The sequence below is a fragment of the Diadema setosum genome, chromosome 11 (assembly GCF_964275005.1).
Source record: "Diadema setosum chromosome 11, eeDiaSeto1, whole genome shotgun sequence".
Lineage (NCBI taxonomy): Eukaryota > Metazoa > Echinodermata > Echinoidea > Diadematoida > Diadematidae > Diadema > Diadema setosum.
The window spans coordinates 1,157,518-1,182,209 of NC_092695.1; the positions used below are offsets into that span (position 1 = coordinate 1,157,518).

General features: G+C 37.6%; 1 protein-coding gene across 1 annotated transcript in view; it reads left to right on the forward strand.

The window, feature by feature from the left end:
• Positions 1-24,111, forward strand: part of LOC140235252 (uncharacterized) — a 101,070-nt gene extending 76,959 nt beyond the window's left edge. Inside the window, exons 4-15 of the mRNA XM_072315286.1 lie at positions 6,917-7,033; positions 13,878-13,997; positions 15,819-15,953; positions 16,731-16,862; positions 17,417-17,584; positions 17,836-18,330; positions 18,882-19,013; positions 19,648-19,770; positions 20,744-20,923; positions 21,614-21,800; positions 22,665-22,909; positions 23,621-24,111. Coding sequence (XP_072171387.1) covers positions 6,917-7,033; positions 13,878-13,997; positions 15,819-15,953; positions 16,731-16,862; positions 17,417-17,584; positions 17,836-18,330; positions 18,882-19,013; positions 19,648-19,770; positions 20,744-20,923; positions 21,614-21,800; positions 22,665-22,909; positions 23,621-23,937 — 2,351 coding nt within the window. The 3' untranslated portion in view covers positions 23,938-24,111. The remainder of the gene's footprint in view (positions 1-6,916; positions 7,034-13,877; positions 13,998-15,818; positions 15,954-16,730; positions 16,863-17,416; positions 17,585-17,835; positions 18,331-18,881; positions 19,014-19,647; positions 19,771-20,743; positions 20,924-21,613; positions 21,801-22,664; positions 22,910-23,620) is intronic.
• The last annotated feature ends 581 nt before the right edge of the window (positions 24,112-24,692 follow it).

Below are 24,692 nucleotides of genomic sequence, written 5' to 3' on the forward strand. Positions count from 1 at the left end.
TTTGCTGCAACTATCCCTATGGTTACAGCTCGTTATTCCGAAGGTTCGTTATTCCGAAGGCTCTTTATTCCTAAGATTCGTTATTCCGAAGGTTCATTGTTCCGAATTTCATTTTCGGATTAACCAATCTTCGGAATAACGAACCTTCGGAATAACGCCACAAATTTTCGGATTAACGAACCCTTTTTCATTTTCGGATTAACGAACCTCTAGGTATAGGGAATTGCGTGTTTCGGATTAACGACCCTTCGGAATAATGACCCTTCGGAATAGCGAACCTTCGGAATAACGAACAGCACCCATCCCTATATAGGCAAGATCTCTTGTTCTACGGACTGAAAAAAAGAAGGAACTAGCCTGGGATTTAAACTCTATAAGTTCAGTCCTTAGCCTAGCCACTGCCTGAGCTGAAGCTAGCGGCTTAAAGTGACGTAATGAACGTTTAACTCCTCTATATCTTGTACTTTTTTCTGTGGTCTTATTATTCTAATAATCACCCCCTTCCTCCCCCCCCCCCCAAAAAAAAAAGGAATATCATTACACAAGACGCAAGAAGTAAGTCACTTCTTTCACTGCTTCATCTCGGGGGCAAACTAAATAGTTATCTTAATTGCCTGCAATATTTCTACGAATGACCCAAAATAATACCCCGACATGGGCACAGTCTATAAAGAGCTACATAGCTTAATATCATAAACTGATGAGCACTGTATGATTGATTACGTAACATCAATTATGATATTCAAAAATAGATGGGTAATTTCTGAATGCACCGGCATGAGGTAATTCTGCAAGGTCGCATTGTGAAGACACCTGAAATTGGTCGATTAAGTTTCATCATGTTAACTCTAAAAGTTGTGTGTGTGTGTGTGTGGGGGGGGGGGTAGCCAAAAGTTTGAAAATTGTGTCGAAAATGTCACACCAGTCAAAACTGTTAAAGCATCCACAGAAAGTACAAATAATGTTTCCTCGTATCAAAAGTTGAAACCAAAGTAATTAAATAGGTTTGTAGTACTAAAATGTTCAGGTGTAGATGGTATAGATATAAAAGTTATAAAGTTTGCAGTTTCTGTTATATGTGAACCATTAAGTTTTCTTTTCAATGACTGTATGTCTGTTGGTTTTTTTCCATCAAAAATGAAAATTGCACGTGTAACGCCTATTCATAAAAAGGGTAACCGTAATGTCATTAATAATTACAGACCAATATCGGTGTTAACTATATTTTCAAAGATATTAGAGAAATGTATATTCAATAGACTGATTGAGTTTATAGATAAACAAAGTATTTTGATAAAAAGTCAGTTTGGATTTAGAAGGGGTCATACAACAGCCACAGCAATATTAGATCTTGTGAAAAAAATAAATGATGCTATTGATAATAAAGAATATGCTGTAACAATATTTATTGACCTTACTAAGGCTTTTGATGTTATAGATCATTCTATTTTATTACAAAAATTATATTACTATGGTATACGTGGCCCCCAATTCAAACTTTTAAGTAGTTATCTTAAAGATCGTCAACAGTTAACTGTAGTTAATAAAATTGAATCTGATATCAGAACAATTAATTGTGGTGTTCCACAAGGATCGATTTTAGGCCCTCTTCTTTTTCTTATATATATTAATGATTTACCTTTATCAACTCAATATCTAAGATATGTTTTATTTGCAGATGATACCAGTGTATTTTGTAAAGGCTCAGATCCATTTAAATTATTTGATACTGTTAATAGACAATTGCGTAATATTAGTGACTGGATGGAAGCCAATAAGTTGATTTTGAACATAGATAAAACTCATTATATTTCATTTGGTATGCGAATTATAACAGACCACAATTTGCAATTGTATTTTAAGAATATGAAAATAGATAGAGTTGTAAGCACAAAATTTTTAGGAGTAATTATAGATGAAAGATTATCTTGGAGTTGTCATATTGATTACATAGCCAGTATTATATCAAGAAACATAGGGGTTTTGTATAAATTACAGTATCTTCCTAGGAATGTCCTTAAAATGTTATACCATGTATTGATTTCACCACATATTAATTACTGCAATATTGTATGGGGATTCACTTTTAATAAGAATATTGATCGAATTCATAAATTACAAAAACGGGGAGTGCGTTTAATAACCAATTCAACATATGCTTCCCCCAGTTTACCTCTGTTTTTAGAAACTCAAATATTACCCATTCAAGATCTAATTTCATTAGAGTCTGCAATATTTATGTTTAAACTTAATAATAGTTTTCTCCCTGATGTATTCTCAGATTATTTTACCCTCAATAGTTCAATTCATGATTATAATACCAGAAATGCTCAGAGTATTCATCCCCCATTAAATCGCACATCATGTACGCAGTCATCAATATTTTACAAAGGTACTATTTTATGGAATAATTTGAATATAATTTTCAGGATCAGTAAGACCGTAAGACAATTTAAAAGATTATATAAACAACATCTCTTTGATGCAATTAAGTTACAAGCTGACGAATAGTTAAATATGGAGTTTTCTTCTTTTCTTCTCTATTTTCATAACTTCACGTATCTGTTTTTTTTTTTATTGATTCAAGTTGTAAATCTTATCGTATTTTGTATTCATGTTTGTTTCAACTCAGTTACAAACCAATGATTATAAATGATTACATATATTTACATCACAATATTTCTTAAGGGATCATTTTCAATAAGCCTACTTTGTGCTTCCCATGATTCCGCCACTATCATATTTGACACCATGTATTTTTGTTTGTTTGCTTGTCTGCCTGTTTGTTTTTAATGCAAAGTTTGTAAACCAATTATGAAAGTGGAAATAAATGAAATGAAATGAAATAAAAAAGAGCGACGGAAACCAGCGAATTCGCGCTATGCACGGTTTACTTAAATGTTCCTTCAGTGTCCTTTGTAGAAATATGAGCATTATTATATCGGTATGGAGGGTAAAAACATAATTATTTGGTGGTCTATTATTCCTGATTAAATTTTCTTCCCACTTCTAACCTGTCATGGAGTCGTCACTGAGCTGTCTCAATAACTTACTTAGAAAAAAAAAAATGAAGACACAATATTGTTAAGTACAAGTCGGCGGGTACAACGAATGAAAAAAAAAAAAAAAAAAAAAACCGCCCGCAGATCATTGTTACTTTTTTTTAATCAGGTTATGGCTCATTATCCTATTACCACGAAATTTGATCATCTAGAATTTTTGCAGAATGAAGTCTTTTTGCCGATAACAATGCATGACGTCAGAGTATGGAACACGACCACTCTGATTTTTATGACAGTTAGAGGAATATAATGACTGCTGACAGCTTTGATGGCGTCAAAATAAGAGACATCAAATAAATTGCTTAATGAACCTGACAGACACCCTCTTTTTTGCATTTTTTTTGAGTCATCTATAGGGAGATGGCCTGTACGATTACAGGGGGAAGTCTGCATTATGTGTGCATTAAAGTCTGTAGCTCCCCATTAGTTGTCACCTAGCTTCCGTAATAAAATCACCTGTTCATTGGAGGCAGCTCTAGATGAGTATATCAAAATCAAACCGTCTGTTGATTTCATAATGAAGGACGCAAAATTAATAATGTATAATGTTATCCTATTCTATGTTTTATTTTACATGTTTTTTTATGGTGAAAACATTAAAAGTTCATGTTTCTCGAGGGGTCCTTTTCAAAACGATACTCAACACTTTTTTTTTTTTTGGGGGGGGGGTCTGATTTCCTAATTTTCAAATTACTTTCCAATACTTTCAAACACAAGACGGCTTCTATGACTTCAAGACATCCAATTTAGTAAATGATGGTTACATACTAGTTTACAGTGAAGTTTTTTTTTGTTTTTGTTTTTTTTAAACCCTAAAATCAAACGCAGGGATTTATCATTCTAATGGGAATCATGAAGGAGGAATCGGTTTCCTTTTTTTATGATGGATGAAAAACGCCAGTAATGATGATGATAATGATTGTAATTGTTATACCTACTTTCAGCATCATTGCTATCAACATTATTGATGGTAACGGAGGACAGTTGCTTACCCTTGATCCCCTCATGACAGTTAATTGATCCCTTGCCTCTTCATGACTGACACCCGGGTGCAGCGGTGACGTACAGGGAGGTCTTTCTCCACCTCCCTGGTACGTGTCATTACGAGGGCATAAATATGACACCTATGAATTATTGTTCACAGAATCGAATTAAGCTGGGAAATGTCATGTGCTCATATAATCTGATGCAGTTTATGACTTCTCCGTCTTTTCTGAGAACCCAGGTGTATAGTTTTTTCTAATTGTTCAAATCGCATTGAATTATTACATTATATTGCCAACATTGCTATAGTGTTTGTTAATCCTTCTGCGGTATGTTTTTTTTTTTTTTTTTCATTATCTGTATTTGAGAAGAACCTGCTATATCCAGGAACTTTCTTTTTCTGTTTTCGATATTTTGGTCCTATGTTGTATCCGTGTTCCTTATGTCGATCTTTTTACTCAGTTCAATACTGGGATCTACGACTAAAAAGTTTCCTTTAAAGTAGGTTCCGTTATATTTCTTTAGTATTTATGCTCAGATCCAAATTTTCATAGATTAACTAACATGTTGTATATGTCTGCAATAATGTATTGTGCATCTTAGCTAGATATTATGTATTCTTTAGTTTGTTATATTAACATATTGATGTATTCTTTTTATCATTGAGAAATATCGTAATGAATGAAATTGAAGAAAAAATGAACATACTTTTTGCACATGTGGGACATTCAAAATCTCGTATTTGTATATAATTATATACAAATATAGAGAGAAAAAATAGTCTCAAGACTGTGACATTAAGACAAACACACTGTTATTGATGTGTCAAACAAGATTTTGGCCCTGAATTTTGTTTCTCAAATCCACAGCTTGTAGTTAAAGGGGAAGGCTAGTAACTGATCAGTGGGAATCAGTGGAAATGCTGGGAGATGATTGTTCCAATCCTTATGGGATTCATTCAAGAGTTCATTGTATATCTATTGTTGTGTGAAAATGATTTGCTTCAGAACGGTCTCATATTCAAGTAATGTGCAGATTAATGCTCCGTCACTGACCAGGGACGCTTACCTGGAAGCATTAAACTGCACATTACTTGAATATGAGACCATTCTGAAGCAAATCATTTTCACACAACAATAGATATACAATGAACTCTTGAATGAATCCCATAAGGATTGGAACAATCATCTCCCAGCATTTCCACTGATTCCCACTGATCAGTTACTAGCCTTCCCCTTTAAGCTATGTATGTCCTTCAGTCACGCATATCCCCCAGATGTATCCCTCACAGAAACATAACAGGAAATTTGTCGGACTTTTGTCATTGTCATCAGAAAAAAAAAGGAACCCGTAAAGGGTGCTATTGTGATCTGTGTTTCAATAATATAGCATTTTCATATCTCAGTATTATACTGCGGTCATCAAAAATACAGTAGTGAAGAAAGAATGGGTAGAGGACGAAGCTTACTATAGGACCTCAAAGGTCTCCCACCCGTGATTAATATGGACCAGCACAAGTCCCATCAATTTGTCGTACGGAGGATTTCCAAACAAAACGTTGAAAAATAACACCAAACAGCCCTATACTAACATGACTATTAAAGGAAGTGTGCTCGATTGGAATGAATCCTTGTTTAAAGAAAAGTACGCCTCAATTTTAAACTGGACACGCTTGATTTTAAAGATGGATAGACAATAAAATTGTCTGCATAGATTTCATGTTGGTTATGGTTTATGCAATGTATTTTCAACATGTGTGTCTATGCAAGTTAAACTTACAGGTTTGGTATGGTGTCTTTAAAGAGAAGAAAAAGATAGATGTAAAGTTTTAACAGTAATGTTTACGGTGGTATCAAGTTCTTTCGAATCGAAGAGAGCAGAGTGGGCAATAAGGCTCTCTCTTTTCCTTTCAATAGTCGTTACTAGAGCAGAGTTTATTGGGAGAAGAAAGAAAGGAGGACGTGGGAACTATCCGGTGTCTGATCTTGACTCTGTTTGGAATCATGTTTGCTTACAAAAGAGGCACATTGGTACATGATCGTCATCGTGCGATGGCCCCCATCTTCCACCGGTGATGATTTATGTGTAGCCATTATCCTAACCAAACCAGTCATGGCCCATAATTCAGTTTCATGCAACGTGCCAGAACTTACCCAGACTCTAGAGATAGCGGCAAACGGCTTTGGATGCAACAATGTCAATTTCTTCATTTTGATTACACAATCTATGGTCATATGCAAAGTTTCATTTTGTTTTGCTATTTTGTCATTAACAGCCGCCCTGTCAGTTTCATGTAATTGTTTGGCAAACACAATCTTATTGAAATAGAATATGAGACAATGTAGAAACCACAATCTCATAATAATTATAGTATTAACCGACATTGTAAAACGACAGTACTTTTTCAGTTTTATTTATCATTATTTTTTATTTATTGTATTTTTTTATTGACCTTAACATTATTACTACAGTTATATAATAAACATTATATTAATTATTATTATTATTATTATTATTATTATTATTATTATTATTATTATTATTATTATTATCATTATTATTATTATTATTATTGTTACCATTATTATTATTATCATTATTGTCATCATCATCGTCATCATTATTATCATGATCATCAGAATTACTATCATCATCATTATCAACAAAAGAAATACTAAGATTGTCATCATTCCCAGTAACTATCATTAATGTTATTTTACTGTGACAGTTATTTTGATTGTTATAATTATTTCATTTTAAAGGTTGTCCTTTTTTTTTTCTTTGTATGGTTTGGTTCCCAGTAATTGATTGTACAATGTACCTTTGTTATGCTATCACCCAATGTGTTTTGTTTTATTCTCTGCCCTTAGACGTCAATGAGTGTGCCCTCCGTCCGTGCGAACATCGCTGTATGAACACACCAGGCAGCTACAGGTGTTACTGCGAGAGTGGATATACTTTGCTAGAAAACAACAGAACGTGTGTAGGTACGTATAGAAACAACGGCGTACTCGTCTGCCTTGCATACATTTCACCGTGCGAAATATGGAAAGTGATACCAGTCGTCAATTCTTTTTCGAAAGCTGTCTGGAGATTTATGCTTGGACCACCTTTGTGACAAATTTTGATTGGATGCTTTGCACATGCCAATTCCTCCTTTTTTATTCATCGATACTTCATGACTATCCCAGAAGAATATCATGTGATCAGTATGAATTTTCAATGACGTCGTATCGGCTAATTTATAAAAAGCGACATTTTGATTAATCTAGGTGTTTGAATGGACTTTAAAATAGATCGATGTAATCCGCAAGTTTACGGCACGATTTTATCAGACAGGTTTGCAAGGATACTTCTATTCTTAGACTTTCCATATGAGTCTTAGCCTTTATTTCACTCTCGTACTTTCCTTCTGGAAATAAAGGCACAGATTCCGAGTTTCTGTCAAATTTGAGGGCTGCTTTATCCCGGAAAGGTTGAACTCGATTGAGCGGAAGTGCGCCAAAATCTGCCCTGACAAGTGTCTTGGTTGATATCTGCTTTGCATTACGAACGCACGTTTTAATCGACCCATTTACGTGTTGATACGTCCATGACAAGGAAGGTTGATACAGGGTACAGCAGATGTCAGAAGATTTCTATTCAAATATTTTAGCATCACCACAATATCGTAGCATTACCACAGTACGTGTGCCAGCATCATTTCTTTCAAGATGAATCTCCAGTTTGTCTTTTTAAAATATCTAGACCTAAACAGACAATGACAAAGATGAGCGAGAATGTTTCATTAGAATTTTTAGTCAAAAGCAAAGGCAGATATAGAACGTAAAGGTTGAAAGTGAAAGATGCCATCAAGTAAACGTTGAAGGCCTCACACGTCTCACACCGACTTGCATTTATAAAAAAAAAAAATCAACAAATTTCTATTCAATTCAATTCAATTCAATTTTATGAATAATATAGTGAAATCATCATTGCCCCTCCAATTTGCATAATGACGTGGGGTTTTGTTTCGTACAAGCATTTGAAATCATAATTCCATGTGTGATTCACCGTATTTTAAAAAAATAACAAAACGTTAATGCTTTGACTTCTATTACGATGCATGCATATATCATAAACATTTTGATATCAATCTGAACAAGGGTAAAATTTCTCTTTACAATCCCATTCTGTAATGTTCCACCAGAAAAGTAAAAACCTTGATGTTACAAACAATTACTTGCTCAATTTGCTCACGCAGCTTGTAAGGCCAAACGTCCCTCGTCGTTGGTTAAAGGGCGGGGAAGGGGCACTCTATGAGAGCTCTCGTCAACTTGATGTCAATTTAAAGGAAGGTTGCCATGATAGTATCAACCACCGGTGATCACCCTCTTTTTACTGTCCATTCATCCACGAGGTTAAATGGTTCTATTTCAAGTGGGATAAATAGAGCAGTCGACTTAATATTCACCCTGTATTAAGGATGCGGAATAAGTGATGGCATGAAAATCAGACACAAGATTTCCCTCAGATCGTGGTCGTTTCCACACGATGGTAGTTTGATTCATCGAGGCGGGATCAGGAAGGTCGTGGTGCGCCGGAGGTAGTCACCGAGGGGTTCATACAGGTTCGGTCAGTCCATTCTAATGTGGCGTGAAATCGAGCCCCCTTTATTTCCCTTTCCTCTTAATCCTTTCTAACAGCTGTACCGGACCAGGCAATGGGAAATCAGAAGGGTATGATCTGAATGTCATCTACCATGTCTTGTGAAGAAAGGCTGGACAGATGCGAAATATAGAATACATTTTTGTACAAGGAAATCCATTTCTGTCGACTCCAAATTATCATACAAAATATAGGTAGCCTTGAGAGTTTCTAGTTAAAACTATGGGCAGGGGTGTCTCCGAAATAGTAATATTCACAGAAGGGCGAAGCCCCGAAGTGGTACTTGGGAGGCGAGACCGCCCTGAGGATTTTAACCAGAAACTCGAAATTAGGCAGAGTATACAGTATATATATTTGTATATTTGGGATCAAAAATTTAAACGAAAGAAAAGAAATGTGAGGGAAGAAGACATGGAGTGGATGCTATGTTGTGGAGGGATCGTACAGCGACCGTACAGCGACCGTACCAAGTAGGGTGCGATGTCACAATAATTGCTATGTGATGTCAAAATTGCTTTGTTAAAAGTGTAACATTTCATAGCATGGCTGTAAGAAGTAGGGTTGTGACTTCATTTTCACAAACAAAGTAGATACTATTTGGAAAATGTCGTCATAAAAAGTGACGTCATTTGACAACTAGTACGCCATGGAGTGTCAATTATACCAACATTCTGACATGGCTAAAAACATCTATAATCACGTGAAGCTCTTTCAAAACATTCACAGAAGAATCCAAACTATGAAACGATTATTCACTACTAATTGCTCAAATGCAAGACAGATGAAAGACTGCGAGTTTACGGGGATTTATGGCGACAGCGAGATCACTGCACCAGAGAGACGGGTGGAACGCTGTTCAAAATGTTCCGCGTTCCGCGCTGGTCCCTTGCCAAAAGTTAACGGTGACAGTACATGCTGGTCAATCAAATAAAAAGTAAATAACTGCATAGAAGACCTTTAGATAACCTTTAACCTTGCATAGACACGATGAACTCAGCGATTACTCACTGGCACGTGGGATGGGTAGACAATCACTTGCAAATCAAACTAGAGATTGTAATTTGTCATCACTGACAAATTAAGGTGATCCGATTTCTTTTTTAATCAATGATTCGAATCGTGATAGTGCAAAGTCTCAGCTACAACATACTAAAATCTGAGAGAAATTCACCGAAGCATAAGTAAGATAGTACTCGATAAAGAGAGTCATGTCAATTTTCACATCTAAAAAAAAAAAATCCCTCCCATAGAGATAACACGTCATAGCGAAAATAGAAAATATGACCTTTGACCCCACTTTGCACAGACAAGATGGCATCTGAGCAAAAAGTGGTTATTTTATGAAATGATCCCTGTAACATGGTCTTTACGTGTGCAAAATATGGGAAAGATAGGACATGTATTCACCAAGATACAGGATTAAACATCTATGACCTTTGACCCTAATTTACATACCCAAGATGGCGTCTGATCAAGTCGTTGTTATTTTATGAAATAATGTTCGTGACATGAACTAAATATGTGCAAAATATGGTGGTGATAGGGTATGTTTTTCTTGAGTTATTGCACATAACGTTGCAAAAAGAAAGAAATATTTCAATACATCGAAGATAAACTTTAATTTCAAGTAAGTTTTTTGACGTGATCCCGACATCGTATGAAAAAACGAAGGGCACACTCACGATAGCCCAAAGTCTCAGCTACAACATATTAAAATCTGGGAAAAATTCACCGAAGCATAAGTGAGCTAGTGCTCGAAAAAGATAGTCATGTCAATTTTCACTTCCAGAAAAACTGCTCTCCCATAGAGATAACACGTAAACTGGTCAAATTTTACAAGGATACTTTCAATCCATTTTTACGAGGTGATGACGTCATCCAATCAAAAGTTTGTAATAATAAATATGAAAGAACATTAGATAAGCTACAACATACTGAAAGTTAGGTGAAAATCGGCAAAGGATAAGTGAGATACGCTCGAGTGAACTTGAATTTTGATGACGTCATTTTGAAAATTTACTTTTTTTACTTTTTTAAGAAATCTGATATCTTTTAATCATTTTTTCAGTATCGCCAACCCATGAAATGATATGTACAACTCATCAGCTTTCAAAATATGTAAAGAAAATGGGGGGTCACCGTCTATCCTGACGAGTAAAATCGGATTTAAAATTGGCGGTTTTTTGGCATTGTTGCACTGTATATCGCCATTGACGCGCGCGCGGAATTTCAACTTTGACGGGCCCGTATGACGTCATATTGAGTCGGATTGACTTGAAACTTGGTAGAAACATTCTTTGACATTTCAGACATCCGATACGTGTGAAAAAACGGGAAATTTCTATTGCATATGAGCTGTGCGTGCGTATATGCGCGCGCGCGTACGCGTCCGTCGATTTTTTCTGAAATACTCCAAATGACCTGAAACGGGTGCAAAACAATTTTGAGCTCGATTGGAGCATGTTAAAATTTCAACGCGCGCGTACGCGCTCGTTTACTATGAACGTGACTAAATTTTATGAAATATATCAATAGAGCTTGACTTGAACTATATGATATGTAAATTTCATTGAGAAAATCCATTTCATTAATGAGATACGAATGTGAACGTGTTTTCAGATAATGACGTCATAGTGACGTCATGGTTGACTGATCACAGTGATACATTAGATCTGTCGTCCTTATGACGTGATACATATATGGTATCAGTTTAGAAGTGATAGGTGAATGACTTTTTGAGTTAACCTCTGCACAACATTTGAGGAGAAAGAAATAAAGAAGAAGAAGAAGAAGAAAGAATCCGTACAGATACAATAGGTGATCCGAGAGGATACTCGGATCACCTAATAACAAGACTGTGTCTGAAGACGACACACGTGCTGGAACTGAAAATAGCCGGATGCGGGAAATTGGTTTTCATCAAACTAGACAATATTCTGCTTACGAGTCCTAGAGTGTATCGTCAAAACTTGTCGCTATTCATGCTGTATCTGAACTTACATTTGACACCTAGAACTGAATATCTTATCCAAAGTGGCGTCGTCATACTTAATTAGGTGATCCGAGTATCCTCTCGGATCACCTATTGTATCTGTACGGATTCTTTCTTCTTCTTCTTCTTCTTTATTTCTTTCTCCTCAAATGTTGTGCAGCGGTTAACTCTAAAAGTCATTCACCTATCACTTCTAAACTGATACCATATATGTATCACGTCATAAGGACGACAGATCTAATGTATCACTGTGATCAGTCAACCATGACGTCACTATGACGTCATTATCTGAAAACACGTTCACATTCGTATCTCATTAATGGAATGGATTTTCTCAATGAAATTTACATATCATATAGTTCAAGTCAAGCTCTATTGATATATTTCATCAAATTTAGTCACGTTCATAGTAAACGAGCGCGTATGCGCGCGTTGAAATTTTAACATGCTCCAATCGAGCTCAAAATTGTTTTGCACACGTTTCAGGTCATTTGGAGTATTTCAGAAAAAATCGACGGACGCGTACGCGCGCGCGCATATACGCACGCACAGCTCATATGCAATAGAAATTTCCCGTCTTTTCACCCGTATCGGATGTCTGAAATGTCAAAGAATGTTTCTACCAAGTTTCAAGTCAATCCGACTCAATATGACGTCATACGGGCCCGTCAAAGTTGAAATTCCGCGCGCGCGTCAATGGCGATATACAGTGCAACAATGCCAAAAAACCGCCAAATTTAAATCCGATTTTACTCGTCAGGATGGACGGTGACCCCCCATTTTCTTTACATATTTTGAAAGCTGATGAGTTGTACATATCATTTCATGGGTTGGCGATACTGAAAAAATGATTAAAAGATATCAAATTTCTTAAAAAAGTAAAAAAAGTAAATTTTCAAAATGACGTCATCAAAATTCAAGTTCACTCGAGCGTATCTCACTTATCCTTTGCCGAGTTTCACCTAACTTTCAGTATGTTGTAGCTTATTTAATGTTCTTTCATATTTATAATTACAAGATTTTGATTGGATGACGTCATCACCTCGTAAAAATGGATTGAAAGTATCCTTGTAAAATTTGACCAGTTTACGTGTTATCTCTATGGGAGAGCAGTTTTTCTGGAAGTGAAAATTGACATGACTATCTTTTTCGAGCACTAGCTCACTTATGCTTCGGTGAATTTTTCCCAGATTTTAATATGTTGTAGCTGAGACTTTGGGCTATCGTAAATGTGCCCTTCGTTTTTTCATACGATGTCGGGATCACGTCAAAAAAGTTACTTGAATTTAAAGTTTATCTTCGATGTATTGAAATATTTCTTTCTTTTTGCAACGTTATGTGCAATAACTCAAGAAAAACATACCCTATCACCACCATATTTTGCACATGTTTAGTTCATGTCACAAACATTATTTCATAAAATAACAACGACTTGATCAGACGCCATCTTGGGTATGTAAATTAGGGTCAAAGGTCATAGATGTTTCATCCTGTATCTTGGTGAATAAGTCATGTCCTATCTTTCCCATATTTTGCACACGTAAAGACCATGTTACAGGGATCATTTCATAAAATAACCACTTTTTGCTCAGATGCCATCTTGTCTGTGCAAAGTGGGGTCAAAGGTCATATTTTCTATTTTCGCTATGACGTGTTATCTCTATGGGAGGGAATTTTTTAGATGTGAAAATTGACATGACTCTCTTTATCGAGCACTATCTTACTTATGCTTCGGTGAATTTCTCTCAGATTTTAGTATGTTGTAGCTGAGACTTTGCACTATCACGACTCGAATCATTGATTAAAAAAGAAATCGGATCACCTTAATTTGTCAGTGATGACAAATTACAATCTCTAGTATTCACCTTGTTATCATCATCAGTTAGGGCCTACCTCAAAGTTAGGCCCCAAGTTATTCTGCAATGATTGATTTGGTGATGAACTCAACGTCCAAAGGCTTGGTTGTATGACATCTTCTCTGATTGATGTACTCACGTTATAAACTATCAGCCATTAATACAATGGATCAAATTATACACGCAACATGCACAGACAAAAATAATGTAAAGACATCTTTTTAATGCATACGTTATCACTTAAATCACTCGCTTCCGAGTAAGTGTCATTTCCTGTAGGGCTGATACATAACATTCTGACCAAGATGATTTTTTTTCTCTTACCCTCTAACACAGCTGATCATCGCTGCAGCAGGAGTAGGTGTGTGTATGGCTGTCAGAGACACAATTACTACCACACACGGTGTCTGTGTCCAGCAGGGATGCGAGTTGCTGCCGATGGTTACAACTGCGAGGGTACGTACATCTCGAAAACCCAGTCATGTGACGATGAGAACAGGTCGAACGGGGGATTAGCAGTTATTTTGTCACACCCTTGACATACTACCGTTGCTTTCCATTAACGTTTTGCGTTCAAGATGTTGTATGTACCATGTACTGCAGCAGATTCAATACAGAGAGATATCATGAGTTAATGCCGACAACATGATGTCATCTATTCTAAGGATTCTTAACATGCAGTTGGCATAGATTACAGGTAGGCCTAAATAGTGTTTTAACTGATAACGTTTTGTTTGATGAAGGGTATTCTAAGCTATCTAGATATCTTAATACGGTTTAGTTTGATGTCCACGGTTTGATAATGCTTCAATTGGCCATGTCATTCTTCATCAAAAAGGGCCAAGTTATTTCCATAGTCTTGAAAGAGATAGAGAGAAAGAGAGAGAGAGAAATAGAGAAAGAGATGGAGAGATAAGAAAGAATGCAAACCTTCAATGTCACAAGAACTTTTTTTAAGTTTTTTTTAATTATTTCTTTTTAGGTTTTTTTTTTTTTTTTTTAGTTTTCGATATTTTCCGGTGTTTGAAATGTCTTCTTCTTCTTCTTCTTCTTCTTTTTTTTTTTGGAAGTATGACAGTGATAAACGTCATCTGCGTTGATGAACAAGGCCATGTCTGATTAAGCATTCCAATCATCTATATTGTTCCCAAGCGACACATTCAGATAAACCAAGGAGGTATTAATCCGCCTAGAACATCCTTGGATAGACCATCCATTTTCTTCCATAGTAAGCCCCCTCCTAATGTTGTGATTAATAGTTGGCGCACTTGCCTTTTCTTCTGAGCGTCAAAGTCATGTTCTAGTGTCAGAACCTTATTCCATGACAACATGGAACAGTACGTGCATTGTTTGTCAGAAAGTTTGGATTTGGAAGGGAAGAAAACATAGATGAACTCCAAACGTCCCCAAAACAACAAACAACTGGAACAAACATATTTTGCCCTCTGCATATTTCTTTTCAAAAATGTCAGCTGAACGATCTGTTCCACGGAACATTTTTTCTCGATGGTGAGACATGTTTTATCTCACTTTTTGAGCATGCTTGAACCATGGACCCTACCCATGCTTGAACCAGCTGTTGACCTCCCAAAGTCGGTGATTTATATGCCAAGCTCTGGTCTGTTTATACAACCTCTCATTCTATGCAGCCCAGACTATTTTGGACCCGGCTTTTGTTCTTCGCAGTTGCACAGGTGCAGACATTGGAGATGTCAGTTAAACTTGAAAAACAAACGAAAATTTATGCTAGAATGGCTAAAAAAATTGCAGAAATCACAAAAACCATTTCTGAATGTGCGCTGCCGAGAGATTTAACAATGAATTCAAATTGCAACCTAACAGGTTACTGATGATGGTGAGGATTAGGATTAGGAGGAGGAGGAGGAGGAGGAAGAGGAGGAGGTGCGGGAGGAGGAGGAAGAGGAGGAGAAGGAGAAGGAGGAGGAGGATGAGGAAAATGATTACAGTTATAACGAAGTCCTCGGGACCGGCAGTTTTCTTTCGTTATTTATATCGAAATTTCGTTATAACGAACAAATGAACAATGAAAAACAAAGAGCGGATAATGTTGCGATCTGAATTTTTACTTTGTTGTATAAACCGGAATTTCGTTATAACCGTGTTCATTATAATGGGAGTGCACTGTATAATGGCAATGACGAAGTCGGCGTACACTGTATATTATGGATTCCTAGTGTCGTTTTCGCCAAAAATTCGACAAGATCCGAAGAATGATACTTTAGACCTACACTGTTCACGGTTTTATATTCCCTCCAGATATCAATGAATGCGAGGAAGGCTTGGTATCTTGTGGCCGAGGCAGACGATGCAAGAACACGTATGGAGATTTCATGTGTATCTGTCACCATGGTTACCGATTCAACTACGTGAACGGCAAACTGACGTGTGTTCGTGAGTATCCTAGCCAAACCAATCTATGCAGGCTGCAGTGTTTTGTGACTGATTACATCATTCTGTACTGTTCACACTGTCTCTTATAAAATCACTTAAAATTTCATTGAATAAAAGACATTCGTTATAGAAAGGCTATTTATTGATTTGATTAAATAATCAGCATTTCTTGTGTTCTTCCATATTTGTATTATTACGAAAACTATGTAGACAAATTTCCAAAATACTGATAATAGACTAGCGCATTGCAAATCTTTTTTCCCCTAAAAAACCTACACCTGTCAAGGTCTTTCTCATGTTTATAACAACAACAACTGATGAATATTCAATGTAGACAGATATTACGCGCATGACCGTAAATGTGATCTCACTAGTAATCTATTGCTGATAGGTACACAACATTGAATTTCAAAAAAAAAAGTAATCACGCCTTCTACGTCTGCATTTGACAATTTGATCAGTTAGTCTTTGGACTCTTATTCGATGTCTTTACTATAAAACCGACATTGGATTGAATTGAATTGAATTGAATTGAATTGAATTGAATTGATTAGAATTGAATTGGATTGGATTGGATTGAATTGAATTGAATTGAATTGAATTGAATTGAATTGGACTGAGTTGAATTGAATTGGATTGAATTGAATTGAATTGAACTGGATTGAATTGAATTGGATTGAATTGGATTGAATTGGATTGAATTGAATTGAATTGAATTGAATTGAATTGAATTGAATTGAATTGAATCGAGTCGAATCGAATCTTCATCAATCTCAGCCGAAGACGTGTGCAGTAGCGGCCACCACGACTGCCACCGACATGCCACATGCTCGCTGACTGGAAATGGAAACTACGAGTGTACCTGTAACATGGGATTCATCGGGGATGGCAATCAGTGCATTCGGCTACGTAAGATAATCAATGTCATCCATGTTTTTGTATTCTTTTGTTGTACGGTTACAGTGATAGTTTAAAAATAACCGTTTGATAACAGAGAATACTTACGGTTATGTTGGACCCGAGCAAGCACCAACGGTAGATAGGTTTACACCTGTAATAATGCGTAGCACTTTCCACATATACATGATAAATTAAAGTCCCTGAATTAAGAACAAGGACATATATTTTTGTGACTTCGTGTTTATGGTAGATGTCATATTTTCGATGAACTCCACTATGGCAACCCATATCGCATTACAATAAACTGAATCTCTATAGAATATCGTTCAACACAATGTGCTAAGAAAATAAAATGTGCCTCCGTTACGTCATAACGAAGAATGACTCTTTCTCGTACGAATACTGAAATCTTAACAAATTTCCTTGCAGACAGATTCTTTAGTAAACAAATACGAATCACAATAATTGCCTGACCTGAATTCATAATTGTTCATAAAGTTTAGGTCTTTTGTGTAAAAGTACAAAGATGTAGAGGATCTTATCTGATTTGTTCATTTCTTCAGATCCGCACACCTGTGATGATAGTCCTTGTTTTGAAGGCGTGGAGTGCACGGACCTCAACATCCTGCCCGGATCACAGCCAATGATCTTTCCTCAGAGTGGCGTCCTCTACCGGTTCGAGTGCGGAGCCTGCCCGCCGAATCACTTTGGTGACGGCAGAACCTGCACGCGTGAGTTTTCTGCGACATACATTACAACATTCTCAAGCTTAATTGTCTCCTCTGTTTTTGTATTGTTTTCCTTTATAAGACAAGACTGAGTAAGCTTTCGGTTTATGTAGACTAAAGGAAATGTTTTCTAAAACAATAAGTAGAATATAAAAAGCAGCAAGCTAAATATTTTGCTATCGACGCGTTTGCTTTCAGGAGTAATCAATATTTTGTCACAAAAGATTGACTTTTATCTCAATTAAATATTACAGCTTACCCAACGTCGCCGCCACCAACAACTACAATAGAGACAACCGCACCACCTACAACTACGCCACAGACAACAACCACGCCTGCCCCAACAACAACGGAAGAGGCTACAACAACACCAGAACCAACAACAACGCCGGAACCAACAACAACACCTGAACCGACCACAACACCCGAGCCAACCACAACACCGGAACCTACCACAACGCCGATACCGACCACTACCATTCCCACCTCACCTCCCACCACTCCTGTTCCAACTGGTCTGACGGTGTTGACCCTCGATGGTTCGGCCCAGCAAGCCCTGCTGCCCGATGTCCAAGTACGAGTCATCAGACCAACCGTCGCAGACTGGCCGGTCATGGAGATGAACTCGACGACGACCTCGGACGGTCAGGTCTGGCTGAACATCCCCGAGGAGGAGCCCGTGATCGTGGTCGCCAGTAAGAAGGGATATCTGGAGACATCGTCCTCGTACAGATTCCAGCCTGGAGAAAGTAAGATTTGGGTGTGGCATGCCAACATTGCCTTTCCTTGATACCCGATTGCATACGCAATGATACCGAAACGAAGATCATGTCACGCAGATTGCTGTAAATATCCAACGTAGTCAAGATTTGATAGAATATTAGTAGAATATGCAAGATCAGATTCAGGATTCAGTATGTTCTGCATCTGCTATAGTTATGGGTTTAACTATAATTGGTTTTACGTCGTTTTTTTTTTTCCTGTTTGATTATGCGAATTGTTTATAGTTACAGTTTGTCAATTAAACAATGGATGATATGAGAATATTTATAGCTTTTGTTTTCTCACCGTTTCTTCAAAATTCTGTTTTAAACTGTCACTCAAAGCTTGCGCATGCGTTCTTTTTTTTTAAATTGTTGATGCGGAATGTCTAAACACGATAAATCTAAGAAAATAAACCAAGCCAACAAATCATCATTATACCTAGATAAATCGTGTTTGAAGAACTGTTGCGCTTTATAATTATGAATGAAGTCGTTAATTATGATATCTATTTTTTGTTTTCATGGTCACTTTACAGAAAACGTCCTGCCGATTACTGTCAACAAGCACCCGTTGAGAAAAGAATTTCCCTGGATGTCTGGTATGGATCGGCTGGTCGAGTTTTGGCCCGGTGAACGTAGTCTTCCTTACAGCGTCGAGATCCCAGCGGGTAGGACTTCTTACCAAAATTAACGGCTTTCAATGCATACCATTCTAAGCTTAGATATCTACACCTCTCTCTCATACACCAACTCCTCCTGTATCCAATATAGAGGTACGTTTATAGAGATGTGGTTAACACAAGAGTACTACTGAAACGAAGTCGTGTAAAAAGTCTTTTGCAGTATATCATCAATGCAGGTGGAGGTACATGTCGAGAACATCGACTGTTCATTGTGAACATAAAACATAACACTTAAAAGTCATCAGTAGTATCTAGTAGCTACTTTTCATGAAATCCGATAGTACGGTTTAATGTTGTTGTATTGTTCCTTATTGTTTTGTTTTTTCTCCTACCACATGCGATCATGAAAGCTTTACAATCATGAGAGTTTTGACACGTACCCCGTTTAAGGGTTGCAAAAATTATATCAGCGAGCTTTAGATCTGCGACGCGAACCTTTAGCCGACGCAGGCTCCCTGGTTGGACAATGAAAACAGCGGTCTCCGAGCATGTGCAGAACACCATTTTTGGCTTAATTAGCGTTGCTTTAGCGTTCGCGTGGTATACAGATCTAAAGCTCGCTATTAAGGAAAATAAAAGTTTTCACTTGCACTACCCTTCATCATCTGGTTCCTTACAGGTGGGTTGGACCTACCAGAAGAAAGTATGTTCGAGGTTAAGTTCACCGGGGTCAATACGAGTAACCCAATAGAACTACGTAAAGTACCGGAACTCATCGGAGCAGTAGAAGGCCCTAATTCAGGTAACCATGGTAACCGTGGCAATCATGGTAACATAACCGCTGATGTCCGACTTCTGTGATTTAATCGTATCTTTAGATTAGAACCTCACCATAGAGACGTAGTGCAGAGACTCCTTGACTAATCACAGAATCCTCGGGAGTAATAGTAGATTTCGGAATGTTTAAAATGGTTATTATTGTCTTACCTGCTTACTGTCAGGTGACTGTGCTGACTAAAACTGCTAATAGCGGAATGCTGTTGACTGCTGCATTCAAATGGCGGGTGATGTTCATTATTTTGAAGGTTTCTTGATCCAAAAACAAAATAAGGTTCTTCAATCCGAAAATGAAAAGAAGGTGCATACTCGAGAACCTTCGAAATTACGAACCTTATTTCGTTTTTGGATTAACAAACCTTCGGAATAACGAACCTTTGGAATGGCGAACCTTCGGAATAACGAACTTTAACCAAAATGCCATCCTTCAGAGTGTAGATAGCGTTAAGTTGTTGATTGTATGCTACTGTTTCGTCTTTCTAGACTTTCGTGCGGGAAATGAACACGCTCATAAATACATGTATAAACGATGAAGCATGAGAAGGGTTTGTTTGCAAAAACCGATAAGTCCATTTTTGAAGATTTTGAAGTACGATCTCTGTCATAAAGTACAAAATAATACCTTTTAAATGATATATTGCTCACTACCTATACAGGTATATTTTTTAAGTTATGGTCAAAAGAAGCAAAGATTTTCTTATTATTCTCTTTATTTTTCTTGACCTTTAATCGCAAATATCTCCATTTGACAAATATGGACTTATCGGTTTTTGCAAACAAACTCTTCATGAGTATTTGCTAGAGTTGTGAGCTGTGAGTTATAACGAGTAAGTCAATCAGGCCGAACGCTGTTGTTGGTCCATAAAATATATAACATTTACTTGCCTATGGCACGACGGTGAGATCATTAAAAATTCATGTTTTCTTTCCGACTTCAGAGGTGAAGCTAACGGGTCTCGAAGCGTTCTCGATGGCCGAGGTAACCGTGGTCGATACTGAAAACCACGACCTCGTCGACGTCATGCTCCCATTCGAGGCCGAGTTCCCTCTCAACAGGAGACCTCCCGGAGTTCGCCATGGTAGTCGACTCGGAGCTTGGTACTTCGATAGAGAAACCGGTGCGTAATTATACTCCGTCCCTCATACATCTCGTCAACAATATGACTTTATATATATCGCTATCATAAGCAAGCTAGCTTACGGATAGCAGTCTATACATGTGCTTTGAATAGTAATTGTAAGCACAATCCATGTAATAACCCCCTAACCAATAGCGCTAAACGATACGTGGTGTGTTAATGAACTACGAAAAGGGTTCCATTTCACGATGGATTTATCTATACGTCGTAAAGCAACAAAACAAAAAAAAAACAAAAAAAAAAACACACTACTACAAATTACGGGGAATCGGGGAACCATTAAGCAAGTTAACCTGTTCCATACTGAATTCTGAAATGCCCATAGACTTAATACACAGCGATCCAGGTTCCCGTACAGAACGGGTTAAAAACTGGGCTTGAATAGGATCGTGGTTCAGTAAGATGATGTCATATTCCATCATGGAAGATATTAATAAGACAATGTTTGTTAGTTTTTTGTTTTGTTTTTCTTTGTTGTTTTTTTTTTGATGTTGTTGTTGTTGTTTTTGCTATGTAATAATCATGTCTCTTCAAAGTTGTAGGTTTTCGTACAAATGTGTCTTTTAAACTATGTACTTGAAATGGTTGTAAAACCGGCGTGACAAGGAACGTCCCTCGGATTTGATCACACTGATAATTTTCATTGATTTGTGTCTCATTGGTGTAAAGGGGTTTGGAAGCAGAACGGTGTGGGCAGAGTGAAGAAGACTCGGACTGGAGATTACGTGTGGAGTTTCCAGGCCCGCCATTTTACCTGGTGGAGTGCCATGAAACCATGGCCGGAGACCTCGTGCGTCATTGTACGGACCTGCTACGACAAGAAGTGTAATCGGGTTGCTAGCTACGTCCCCGTAGAGTGAGTATACCCCACTTTGCCTTTGATAAACCTCTACAGCGTCAGGTTTTCGGGTATATCCCAAAACTTTTGGATGTATCACGATAAAATAAAGCGTCAACCAACTTTTATATAATTGGCTGTCTGGCTTCCGTCCATTACCTTGGACTTTTTCAAACCGAATGATTCATTGTCACACCCTTGCCGCCTGTACTCTGAGATCACTGCAATAATAAATCGGTAACAATGTGTTACCAGAATGATTATTCAATACAGGATTAGTCTCCCAAGTCAAAAAAGAAGGAATGGTTAAAGACTTAATTTTGTTGTGATACATCATATTCCATGATTATCTTTCCCTAACCGATAAAAGCAGTTTTCCACATCTGATTTTTTTTTTTTATTTTATTTATTTCAATCAATACTATAGCTGCAGTTTTAAAAGTCATGGGACAGATCGAGCTAGACAGACTCCCCTGAGGGAGCCCTGCGGAAATGATGGTACATGTCATGTACATGTTGCTTTTCAGAAAAAAAAAAAAAGAATTGCGCCATCTTGTGGTCATTCACAGGAAGTGACAGAGTTCACGGCGGGCGCCTCTGTTACAAAGCATCAAAAGAGGTTTTGACAGCTACAACTTTCATCCCATTAGTGCTGTTATGTGAAAAGAATGGAAAAGGCCAAACTGCAATGTGAGACCTTCCTTGCAAGAAAAACCTGTGTTGGTATGCTGTTTTACCTTTAATTTTTCAGAAAGACGAATAGATGCAGAGTGAATTTAATTTCATTTGGCAGATGGAACCTGTAAAAGCCAGTAAGAAATAAATGGATAACGCGTGCACCATTGTAAGCAAAACGAACAAAATTCTGCTTTCTTCGATAAGGGTGAACGGCATCGACTTCTCGTATTCGTCGACGAGCACCACGGGCGAAACCGGCAGCACGTGTGTCCAATTTAAGTTGCAAGGTCAGGTTCGCATTTCGTCACCCTGCTCGAAGAAGCCGAAATTCCGGCAGGGCGTGCCCGGCGGGCCGTCTTACTGCCCTGCCGGCTACGACACACAAATCGTGCGACCAAGCGATCCCGGTGAGACGGTACCGTGTGAAGAGGTGGTCATCGTGGTTAGGGGTAAGTTCTTTCAACTTGTAGCTCTCTAATCTCACCAACTAATTACCATATATATCAAAATATTCTTTCGTCAGGGTAGGCCCCTTTGGAGAATTTAAATGAGACATCTCATTGATGATATTCATTTAGCTCTTTTTGAAGTACGCGTGAACTTTAGATTTGCACCTTTGAAGTTGTCTTCATCATTATGCATGTGTAAATGTTGCTTCACTACGCAGTCTGTGGAATTAGCCACGAGTATTTCCATAGAGAGGGAGAAATACACACAAACACACACACACACACACACCTGCCATCTATTAGGATAATACGGGCCCTTTACTACTTTAGAACTGTAAATGGTTGGAACCTTGAAATAAAATAGCGACAGCAAAATGGAGGAATTAATAATTGTTGTAACAGCATTGAGTTATGTTTGTTGCCACCTTTAATGTTGATGTGAACGACTAAATATTTTCTCTCTTTCTCTCTTGATCCTATATATCTAACTTTATACCTACCTCTCTGCCTATCTATCTATCCATCTATCTATCTATCTATCTATCTATCTATCTTTCTTTCTTTCTATCTGTCTATCTATCTATCTATCTATCTATCTATCTATCTATCTATATCTATCAATCTATCTATCTATCTATCTATCTATCTATCTATCTATCTATCTATCTATCTATCTATTTATCTTTAATTCAACACTACTTTGTAATTCAGACGTGAGAACCACTCACTGTGACGAGCCAGAAATTCCTAAACATGCCGAGCTGAATTCTTCAGATTACCGCATAGGAGGAACAGTGTCATTCCAATGTACCGAAGGCTACAAATTGGTCGGAGAACGAAAGAGGGCGTGCTTGCCCTGTGGGAGATGGAGCGGTAGTAAGCCGGTTTGCAGACGACCAACAGCGGAATACACGTACGAGGTTATTAGCACGAACTATGACCCGTCGAGAGGGGTCGCCAGCAGTGTGTTTATTCGAAATCGAGGAAGCAGCAGTAGCAGTATTTATTATTCCCGCCCATCCGTATGATCCTCCTAGTATTGCAGACGTTTGGTGTTTTTCATGTCGTGTTTATTTATTTCGCGTCGTCTGCCTAGGCGGCAAATCATAATGTAGACGGACCTTGTACTATACGGGCCTCGATTAAAATCTGAAATGACATAAGTATGTCGTCATTCACAAAGACGGAGACAGTTTATTCACAGCCATGAACTTGGAGAGCCTGTTGAATTTGAAACACTCAGCTGAAAGTCAACTCAGTCGCCGGGAGCTTCACACAGATGCTCAGAGAGACGCCAGTATGTTCGCGACGAATCGGATGTCACGCGTCCGACTTCGCCCTTCGCAGTGACGAATGTTACAAGAAACCATGGCTGACTTCTTTATTAATCAGATCATGTAACACTGCTGGTCATGAAATGCGGTCTCAGCTGATGTTATTTTTGCTTTCAAGAATCATGTATGAATAATAATCCTCAGGAAGGTTAACATAATGTTGCATCATCTAAAGTCAGAATTCATCTTCTCGTACCTTGACGAGACATTGTTGAGACGTTTGAATGATTCTCTCGTGTTCGTGTAGCCGGCAGAGCGTGTCTCGGACCACCAGATGAAGAGCGCGAAGAGGGCACAATACTACGCATGGACTTCAAGATGACATCTTGTGTAACACGGACTAAAGACGAAAAATGATAAACTATATGTAACGAAGTGAATTCTATGTTTTTATTACTACCTGAATTATCTTCTTAATAATCACAAATCTACAGCTGTGCCATTTGTTG